The sequence below is a fragment of the Euphorbia lathyris genome, chromosome 9 (genome assembly GCF_963576675.1).
Source record: "Euphorbia lathyris chromosome 9, ddEupLath1.1, whole genome shotgun sequence".
NCBI lineage: Eukaryota > Viridiplantae > Streptophyta > Magnoliopsida > Malpighiales > Euphorbiaceae > Euphorbia > Euphorbia lathyris.
Window position 1 is genome coordinate 71512595 of NC_088918.1, and position 11490 is coordinate 71524084.

General features: G+C 32.2%; 1 protein-coding gene across 1 annotated transcript; it reads left to right on the plus strand.

The window, feature by feature from the left end:
- The first annotated feature begins 399 nt into the window (after nucleotides 1–399).
- Nucleotides 400–7254, plus strand: LOC136205448 (allantoate deiminase 2). The gene is made up of 12 exons (XM_065996046.1): nucleotides 400–648; nucleotides 756–835; nucleotides 1234–1337; nucleotides 1411–1495; nucleotides 1581–1697; nucleotides 2316–2425; nucleotides 2507–2612; nucleotides 2737–2823; nucleotides 4228–4470; nucleotides 4584–4709; nucleotides 6679–6840; nucleotides 6938–7254. Exons 1-12 carry the CDS (start codon nucleotides 516–518, stop codon nucleotides 7058–7060), a joined length of 1476 nt encoding a protein of 491 aa, XP_065852118.1. The 5' UTR covers nucleotides 400–515; the 3' UTR covers nucleotides 7061–7254.
- Nucleotides 7255–11490: the final 4236 nt, after the last annotated feature.

Below are 11490 nucleotides of genomic sequence, written 5' to 3' on the forward strand. Positions count from 1 at the left end.
TTAGTATAGGTGTACGCTATGTCACTTATGTGCCGAGGCAAGCAAACCAGGTCGCCCATAACATAGCTCGGACGTCCCGTTACCACGCTAGCCCCTCTTTTTGGCCTACTGGTGCGCCTGCGTGCTGGCCTCTAGTGTCCTATGATGTAATGCAGACTCTTTGATATATGAATCATTCTTTCTTCTTCTTCAAAAAAAAAAAAAAAATGCTATAATTAACTATTTTTTAATATTAAAAATTTATGTTCAAAGAACAAGTAATTTAGACGACAGATAATATATAAATAAATAAAATAAAACATTTATATTAAACTAAGACTGATGTCTCTATCGATGAGCATGAAGATTCAGAGGGTCCACAAGAAGATTCCGCACGAGACTGCAGACGACAGCCATACAAAGCCCAAAGCAAGCATATCACATCGCCGAGAAGTGAGAGAATTTGGCATCGGTCAGTTGCGGTGGCTGCGCTTTCAGCTTCCGTATTGCCTTTCCCCAAAATATCGCTGCTGGCCATGGCTCATTCTCTTCCAAAACCTCATTTCTCCTCTGCTACACCATCAAATACACACTTCCTGATCGCATATCTATTCATTTTCTATCACGTCTCTCTGTTTTTACTCTTATCACCAGTTTATGCGTTTTCTGGTTTGTTCTCTTTCTTGTCTTTGTTTGTTTGCATACTTATTTCCTTTTTTTTTTCTTTTTCAATTTTGAAATATCGATAATCATTAGATTTTATTGGAACTGTAAAGATCTTGAAGGCACAAGGGATGATTTGTATACAGAAATCTTAAGAGATGAGGCTGTGGCGAGGCTTAACGAGCTTGGGAAGGTATTTTCATGCCTTCTCTCTTTTTCCGTTTTTCAATTGATATGATTTTCTTATTCTCCTTTGCTTTTATGAGATTAAGTTTTAAAAAAACTTATGTTTGGTTGTTCATTTGTATAATGGAATAAGCATCGCTGAAATATGCTGCAATTATCGTTTTCTAGTTTGGTATTATATTAAAGTTTTGGACAAATCGTTTATTCAGACTAGAAATTTGATGCTGATTCTGGTTTTAGTTTATGATGATGAACAACTTATAATTTGATGCTGATTCTCGGTCATAAGACAACAACGTCTGTTGTGCCAAGGCTCGCCCTCGCAGCTTAGCTGTTTGTTAAAATGGAAAATTAGCTCATCTTCAAGTTCATTAATATTGATAATATCATTTCTTGAATCAATAGGTGAGTGATGGTGATGGCTATCTGGAGAGGACATTCATGAGTCCAGCTTCTATGAGGGCAGCAAATCTTATTCGTGATTGGATGGAGGATGCTGGTCTAACAACGTTAGCAACCGTTCTTCTCATATGGAAAACATGGTTTCTGAAAATCTTGACTGATGCCGAATGCTGTTTTCAGGTGGATGGACTGTATGGGTAATTTACATGGTCGAGTAGATGGATCCAATCCAAGTGCATCGGCTCTATTGATTGGTTCTCATTTTGTATGTTATCCTTTTCCTAATTTTGATCTTATATTTACTCTATAGTGTGTTATAACTAATAGTTGATGGTTATTTTCTTGAATAGGATACTGTTGTTGATGCTGGGATATTTGATGGGTCGTTAGGCATAATATCAGCATTGTCTGCTTTAAAGGCGTTGAAAAGCAAAGGATTGCTAAAAGAACTGAAACGTCCAGTTGAGGTATGTTAGACTGAAGTACATTCTTCTAGTGGTATGTGTTTCAAAATGTTTCTTAAATTGTAATCCCTGCAATTGCAAATTTTTGACTAAACAAAAAGTTGAATAGATATGTGAATTTCCAAATTAGAAGACGTCATGCCCATGATATATAGGCAAAATGAATCTGGGGTCAAGAAAATCTTTTTTTTTTCTACACTTGTTTTGATTTTCAGATACCTATTCTCTATTGATAAGTAAAAGAAGATAACATATTATCATATAGCAGACTGTGAGGATGATGGAGACACTGCAGTCTCAGTCCTCTGCAATCGAAGCATGTCAAACCAGTTGATAGCATAAAAAAGAACTACATAACAAACTAGATATGGCCTGTGTGGAGTGAAGTGCAAAAAGCTACTAATGGTTTAATTTTCCTAGTATGTGTGTCTAGTTCATTTTAGAAATTGGTGTTAGAAGAATGCTTATTTCCAGATTTCTTTTCCTTAAGTACTACCTGGAATGACCAGAAGTTCCTATAAAAAGCTTAAAATTTGGAGGTCCAATATGTTTTACTTGTTTGTATATAGCAAAAATATGGATTGGTACGATGATCTTGTTTTCCCAATTTAAACTTTGCAGGTAATTGCATTTAGTGATGAAGAGGGAGTGAGATTTCAATCGACTTTCCTAGGCAGTGCTGCTATAGCTGGTATTTTACCAGTTAAAGCATTGCAGATATCTGATAAGAGGTTTTGTTTTGTAATCTATTAGCTCATCTTTATTCTTAACATTCATTGTTATGGTTATTTTTAAATATAATCCTTGTTCAGTGGTGTAACAGTGCAAGATATCCTTAAGAAGAACTCCATCAGTATTGCAGAAGAAAGTCTATTACAACTCAAGTATGATCCACGGTCTGTTTGGGGTTACATAGAGGTATATCAATTAGTCAATGTACACAAATTATTTTGGCAACAACTCTGTTCTAACTTGCCAACTCTGTTTGTTAATATTAAGTTATTTCAGTTGTATTTAGCTCCTATGTTTTATGATTCTACAGGTTCATATCGAACAAGGACCTGTACTAGAATGGGTTGGTTTTCCCCTTGGAGTAGTTAAAGGCATAGCTGGACAGACACGGCTAAAGGTATGTGATGTCTTTTGCGGCATACATTAAAATGTATTCCATTTTCTTCACTAAGAATACGGAAGAATCTTGATATGAAATTTTATTATGGAGCAGGAGAGTCTAAAGTTTGCAAATATTACTGATGAATCAATAATCTGTGTCTGCAAGGGTTAAAAGGCCAATATATTTAATTTACCCATGTTAGCTAATCTGAAAATATTGACGGGCTAATAACGTGCTTAGAGTTAGTTCATGTATAAGATAGTCCTTTTTCAATTATTTTCACTCTCAACTCCTCCCATCTTGAATGACTGCTGCCATCCTCAAAACTTCTTCAAGCCTGTTATTGAATGTTGAATATTGTAACAGTTAATGATGCGTGATTACTTATTGGTTATAGTTTCAGTCATTGTTGGCTACAAAACACGAAACGGATACAGACACAACACAAAAGGCAAAAACGCTACTAAAGAAGAGTGTACATCCAACATAGCTTATTGGTTATAGTTCATTCATTGTTGGCTAGGTCATGGGTTGAGAAATAACATCAACTAAGTTTTACAAATAGAAAATCTCCTTTAATCTTGTTATTGTCATGGCCTAGTTGAGATTGAGAACGATGTGGCCCAGCCAATAAGATATTGATATCTGAACTGAAGAGATATTGATCAGCTATGATGCATTTAATTAAAACATTAAATAAGCAAAAGAAGAGAAAAAGAAAATGTGCGTCCATTATTAGGTACACGATCACATAATTCACTTGGGAAATAAGTTTGAGTGCATGATGTGTGTCCATTATTTAGTGCATGATGTCTTATTGGATAATGATGTGGACACACTATGATTTTGATAAAGGCAAAAAGCATCCTAAAGGCTCCTGATTTTTCTGGTTTTGGTGGATTGAGCCATTGATTCTTCATTTCAACACATTAAGCCCCTAATCTTTTATTTTTGGTTACATTAAACCCTTGGTAACTAGAAAAGTTACCTTTCAACATAAAACTCAGATAATAGATTCAAAATTGCATTTTTAACAGTTTGAAAGCTTTTTTTTTTATGTGATGTGACTACAGAGAAACTCTAAATACTTCATTTCAAATTTAAAAAAAAATACAATTTCAGAGCCCTTTTAAATGAATTTGATATTTACAACTAACCAATTTGGCAAGCATCTGAGATTTGATGTGTTGAAATAAAAAATCAGGAGCTCAATCCACTAAACTTGGAATGATCAGAAGCCTCAAAATGCTTTATGGCATTGATAAATTGGACATATTGGAGACTTCCATTCTTGGTGCTTCAAAATGACCATGTAGCCAAATTTTATCACACCCAATATTGATTTTGAAAGTGGGAGGATAAAATGTGCTGCTCCAAATTTCAAGGACTCGATTTACAATTATTCAGTGAAATTTGCAGGTTACAGTTAAAGGTTCACAAGGGCATGCTGGCACAGTTCCAATGTCATTGCGACAAGACCCAATGGCTGCAGCTGCTGAATTAATTGTTCTGTTGGAAAATCTATGTAAACATCCTAAAGATTTTCTGTCTTACGATGGTCACTGCAATGATTCCACAATAGAATCACTTTCAAATTCACTGGTCTGCACAGTTGGGGAGATATCTACCTGGCCAAGTGCTAGTAATGTCATTCCAGGCCAGGCAAGAAACTGTTTTATGGGCTCTACTGATCTAATTGCATTGAATTATTATTATTAATGTTATTGTCTTTGAAATTTAGCAGTTGATAGTTGAAATGTAATTACTGGTTGCAGGTAACATTCACCGTGGATTTACGTGCAATGGATGACATGGGACGGGAAGCTGTACTATATGAGTTATCTAATCGGATTTATCAAGTTTGCGATAGGCGTTCTGTTTCTTGCATCGTTGACCGTAAGGTGAGTTGTTGTTTTATATATATATGGATTTTGAAGAGGTTGGGTAAATAATTTATTAATCTGCTCATTTTTACTTAACACACTCTTAAGTTCCTTTATTTTAAAAAAATATGTTATAAGGTCTCTATCTTTTGTCACTATTAACCTTTTGGTCGTTCATCTATTTATTTTAAATTTTTAACCCTTATATTCGGCATAAACAGTCAGATAGAAAATAACAGATTAACATGGTCATTTTGTATGGCTCTATGACTATCTGAAAGCTCAGATATGTTTGGTTAAAAATCTAAAAAAATAAATAAAAAGACTAAAAGGTTAACGGTGACAAAAGATAGAGACTTTATAATATGTTTTTCAAAATAGAAGGACTAATAGTATGTTACGTAAAAAGATGAGGACTAATAAATTATTTACCCAAATTAATATATAGCTTATATTAAGGATAAGGTGTAAAAATACCCTTAACATTGACAGCCAACAACAATTTTGCCTCTAACTTTTAAAATAGTGCAATTTTATCCCTAACGTCTACAATGGTACAATTTTACCTAACGTTGACAACCAAAAATAACTTTACCTTAACGTTTGCAGCCAAGAGCAATTTCATCCCAAATGTCGGCAAATTAGGTCCATTTTAGATATCATTAAAAAACATTGGTATTTTGTTCTCGTATTCTCCATTAGTTGATTTAAAAAAAAAAATTGCGCTTATTTTTGTAATTTTATAATAGAATTAGAGATTAATATTTGAATTTTTAAGTTTTTTTTTTTGTCCAACTTATACGGAACACATTATAATTTTTTAATATTTTTTATGTGTACAATGTGTTTGTGATATGTTATTAATGAGTGATAAAATGATGTACATGTGAGGTGGAGATCATAAAAAATTCATGACTGAGATGATTTGATGAATTATTTTCAAATTAACCCAACTTGTCAATGTTAGGGGAAAATTGTTCTTGGCTACCAAGGTTAGAAATAAAATTGCACTATTTTAGACGTTAGATATAAAATTGATATTGGTGCTAAACGTTAGTGGTATTTTTGCACCTTGTCCCTTTATATTATGGGCTTAATACATCAAGATCCGTGTGTATTTGGTCAAAAAATTTTGATCGGTCCTCTAAACTTTGGAGGTATCTCATTAATCCCTGAACTTGTTTGAAATGACTTGTTGATCCTTGAAGTAACTTGTTTGAATTGAGCTATTAATGTAATAGTCTGACTCCAAACCATACCGATATTGTTCATTTTGGTCCAAATCCAAAATATTAGGCCTCATGACTTTGAAACGCGTTTTCATGTATTGGAAACATGCCTTACTAAAAAGCATTAGTTTCTCTCTATTTCTGATGTGGATTTAGTTCATTCTTGCTTCATTGCTATTTAATAAGACCGCTCCTTGCCGATGTCTTCTAACTCGGCACCACTCACTCCAGACTGGGTCGTTACAGGCCCATCGATTTCCGTTTGGTTCGTCCCCAAACCAACACATCGTTCATGGACAGTCGGCGCTATACCAATTGTAACAGTCTGGTTCAATACCATGCAACTTTGGCTCAACACCTTTGGCCCCATGACTTTAAAAAATGCATGTATTAGAAACACAACTTACTAATAAGTACCAATCACTCTCAATTTCCAATGTAGGATTAAGTTCACTCTTGCTCTCATCACCACCCTTTAGGTCTTAGAAACACAGCTTACTAATAAGTACCAGTGACTCTCAATTTCTAATGTAGGATTAAGGTCACTCCTGCTCCCATCACAATCAGGTCTGCTCTTTTGTTCACGTTTTCTGTCCTGATGCCACCCCTTCCGGACTGAGTTGTTACAATTAACCCTCAAAATTTGCTGATACGCTCTTCAACTTGTTCAAATTCCCACTTTACTCTGTCACCTAGGCCATGGTGGGTTAATTATGTCACTTTAACCATTGATTATTCATTTGTTATGGTTGTTTCAGCATGATGCAAAAGCAGTGAACTGTGACAGTGAATTAAGTTCACAGTTGAAGTTTGCAGCCAATGCTGCACTCAAGAAAATGACCGGAGAGATTCAAGACGAAGTTCCGTCGCTAATGAGTGGAGCTGGACATGATGCAATGGCCATATCTCATCTCACTAAGGTTTGTTCTTACAATACAACTACTAAAACTCTAAATCTTCCTCCCCCCTTTAATTTAGGTACATAAATTAATGTCCTGTAGCAATGTTTTGAGTTAGGTTGGAATGCTATTTGTCCGATGCCCAGGTGGTATAAGTCACTCTCCTGCAGAACATGTGTTAGACGATGATGTTTGGGCTGCTGGGTTAGCACTTGTAGCATTTCTTCAGACCCAATTGTAAATAAATAGATCATTCTGTAACATTTATGTAAAGGTTTCGTAGGACATAATTTGAGTTTTGAATGTAATAAATATTTTGTAGGCTGAAATTAGCTTCTCATCACGTAGTCGTAAACGTTCTCATTTAATAAAGTTCACAAGTAAATATCCTCCTGTAATAGTTAAGGTAAACAATTTAAAGGGATAAAATTATTATGTGCTAATGTTGTTAGGTAAGTTTAATTTTGCTCTCGTGGTAGAAGGTTTAGTTCATTTTTATACTCATGACAGAAAATTTAGTTTAATTATACATTTTTCTAAGTAAATTTGTTGAATTTAGTTTAATTTAGTTTAATTTTACATTTTTCTGAGTAAATTTGATGAAAATTAACGAAGGAATTACTTTGGAGATGATAAAATTGAACTAAGATATCTACCTTATGAATGATATTACATTGTTTTGTATGATGAAAGAAAAATGAAAATTCTCTAAGGGCATTTCTATCTCCTTGCATGTTTAGTGAGATGGTTAATGTCTACATATAGACAGAAATGTTTTTTTTTTTTTTTACAGACGAGAGAGAAATGTTTATGTAGTACTCTATCTGTTTGTAATTGGAGAAATAAATTGCTTACTTTAAAAGAAATGGAAAAAAGCATAATTAAGCTCTAAATTTTTACATGTTTTCAGGATTAAGCCTCTAATCAATTATTTTTTCAAATTGAGTCATTAATCATTGATTTTGTTATGGATTTGGCCCTTATTTAACCTTTTCGTTGAGTTCGGGAGAGGAGAAGGTCAAATTTGGTGATTCTAATACTGAAAATCACAAAATGAGAAAGAAGAATATCGAGTTTGGAAGAATCTACTGGAAATAAATTTCTGTAATTTTTTTGTTATTTTTTACTCTCTATTTATGCTAGTCAATAAACTCGTATTTTTATTTGTCCACGTCAATAATCCAAATCGTCCTAATGATGCGTGTCATCCAAATTCGATGAAAAAATTAAATACAGTTCAAATTCACAATAGAATCAATGATCAATGGCTCAATGTAGAAAAATAATTGATTAAGGGCTAAATCAACAGGTAAAGTTTAGGAGCTTAATTATGTTTTTTTGCCAAAAAGAAATTGCTAATGAACAATTTCTTATTTTTAATATTATAAATTAAAATTAATAATATAAACAACACATTTTTTATATTGAGATATTAATGTGGTTCTACAAATTGAAAGTGATATTAATTACAAAGCAATAACATAGAGAAATGTGTTTTTGTTTTTAGAAAATAATGAAATGTATTTAAAATTGAAATTTAATTTATGTAGATGTGGTAATGTGGACTTATATTCTGCAATTGTTGGATGGAAATATTTTAATAACTTTAGGGATAACATTGACTGTTATTCCTAATTTAACGCACCGTTTATTTGTAATAAAATATTATATTTTAGAAATATTAGGTAAAAAAACTCTTTATGGAAAAATAAATATTTTACAGCGTTCATTTGTCATACGAAAATATTTTTACATCACTAATTTAAAGTATATAATATTATATTTATTTATAATTTTTTATTTTCAAATAAAATTTATATATTATAACAAATGAAAAAAATGAGAAAAAAATGAAAATAAAAAAAAATAAAAACATGAAAAAAGAAAGAAAAACATAAGAAATGAAGAAAGTGTGAAAATCGAAAAAAGTGAAAAAACACATATGAAAAATGGGAAATGTGGGCAAAAATGAAAAACGAGAATACAAAAAAAAACATGAAAAAATATACAATCAAAACTTCTCGTTTGATATGTTTATCATGTTCTTTCGTTTTCCATTTTTTTATTTTTATGTTTTTCTATTTTCGAGTTTTTACATTTCCCCTCTTTTATTCATGTTTTTACGTTTTCAAGCCTTTTCAGCATTTACCAATTTTCAAGTTCTTTTTTCCCCTTATTTTTTTCTTTCTTTTGTTCTTTTGGTTTTTTTAACGTTTTTTTTATCAGTTTTCATGCTTTTTTTTCATTTCCATATTTTTTTCAATTTTTAACGTTTTCACGTTCTTTTTTTCACATTTTTTTCCTTTTTTCGTTTTCCCTTTTTTGTTTACTGTTTTTCACATTTTTCCTTGTACATTTCTCCATTTTTTTTTCTATTTTTTCATAAATTATTACATGAAGTAAACTTGTTAATCAAAATAATCCATTACCCAGCCCGAGTTGAATAGGAAAAAAAAGAAGCGAGGAGGGAGTCATGATTGAAAAATAAGGGTTAGGAAAATATTTTCCTTTTTTTTTTGGAGTAGATAAAATATTTTTCTCAATTTTTCTATATTTTTTTTTTGTTGTTGACTAATATTATATTAGCAATTTATTTTTCTAATCGAATAAACACTAAACAAATCAGAAAAATATGTTCACAATAGAAAAATAGACCTAAAATCTTCTTCAAATTTGGTCAAATGCATTTTTTTAAAGTAAAAAAGCATCATTAGCACTAATCTTTTACTTTTTGCTTTATTAAAGTCTTAATCTTTTATTTGGATATACTAAACCATGTTCATTGTTTTGTTGATTCCATTAAGCTCTTCATGACAAAAAAAAGTTAATTTTGAACATAAAACTCGGTTAACAGAGTTTTATTCATTGTACATGCATTCAAAATTTGTATTTTTTTACTGTTTGAAAGCAGTTTTGTATAGTAATTTGTCTATACAAAAACTGTAAAAATCTTAATTCAAACTGTAAAAATATTTTTTTATATATATAATTTCAAATACAGATAAAATTAAGCAAGGGTTTAATGAGATAAAAAATAAATAAATAACCATATCTAAATAAAAAAACAAAGGGTTTAATTTTGAAAGATGACAAATGATGCTTTTTGTCCAAAAAAAATTCATATTTTGTCAAATTAATTTTTATTTCTCTATGTTTCGAGTTTGTCCAAATATGAGGTCTATTAAGCTCAATGTATCTGTGGCCAAATCAATAAGATCTTAATCATTCTATCTTCTCTCCATTATTAAAATACATGTTAAATATCTACCTTACTTTTATTAATTATTTCAAATGATTTTATCTTTCTTGTTCAATATTTTTTTCTTCAAAAGTTCTTGAGACCAATTCCAAATATCTATTAGTAGAAAATATCCGTCCGTATTAATTCGGATGAGGTGGATTACTGATTCAAATTTATCTAATTAAATTATTAGATAATTAGGAAGTCTAATTATATTAAGAGATTAATTCATATCTAACTTAGTGTTAGAATTAAAATTAATTAAGGAATCATATTCTAACTAAGAAGTTATAACCATATTAATGGTTAAATTACATATTTGGTGTAATTTTTACCTCATGCCATATTTTGGCGTACAACCTTTATCTTTGGACACTGATACACTTTATAGATGACCATTTATTAAAGTGTACAATAAGAAAAAGTAATATGTCAACCTTGATGACAACTTGGCCAATGTTTGCAGAATGTGACTAGCGTCTATATAACATGTCCCTTTTTAAACATGCAAATTGACATCAGCTTTTGCATGCTTGTGCGAGTTAACGCATGCCTTTGCATGCATATTCTTTAAATGTTGAAGGGCTTTACCACGAAACACAACCTATAAAAGGGTGTTGTTATTGTTTAATCATTCAGACATTATTTTTATCATGTTTAACACAGGGTGGAGTCGGAGCTCTTAAGTATCGAATCAATACTACTCAAGGGTGGAGCCGGTGGTCGGGGAGCCGGAGCCCCCGAGCCTTGGATTGGATCTGACTCTTCTAACCCGTATAAAGGTTTAATGACAACCCTCATAGGAAAGGAAAACTAAAGGAAATGGTCTTTGAGTTCGTTTAAGTTTCCAAGAGAGGAGTCTGATAATGATAGTTGACCAATCCTACCTGACCAGTTCCATTTTCCTATTGATAGCGCCAAGGACGATATTATATGGGCTTTAAACTCCTACCAAGAGGAAACCAATCGTGACTGGGAACGTGTTGTGCTGCAATATTCCCATTTGGAATTTAGAACGGACATCATATTTTCTTGGCCCACAAATATAGTATGACAAGTGTGGGATTCACCTATCTGAGTCCAAATATGATATGGACATTCTTGAACAGACAAAAATGCTTGATGGTAAGCCTTATCTCACGCTTATGTCCACCACTTTGGCATTAACTCGTGGTCAGTGGTTCTGCGCTATCTACTAGAAATGAGTATGGTAGTATCGTTGGAGCCTTTTAGTATTTGACTCTGACTCATCCTGATACTACCTTGGTCAATAAGTTGTGTCAGCTCCTTCACTGTCCCACTAATGAGCATTGGAAGGCTGTAAAATGATTTATGTGTGGTACATTCAAGGCTCTACAAAATTGGACATCTCGTTCTCACACGGCTTCCATTCGTAAAGTTCACTACTATTCTTACAGTGATTGAGGTGA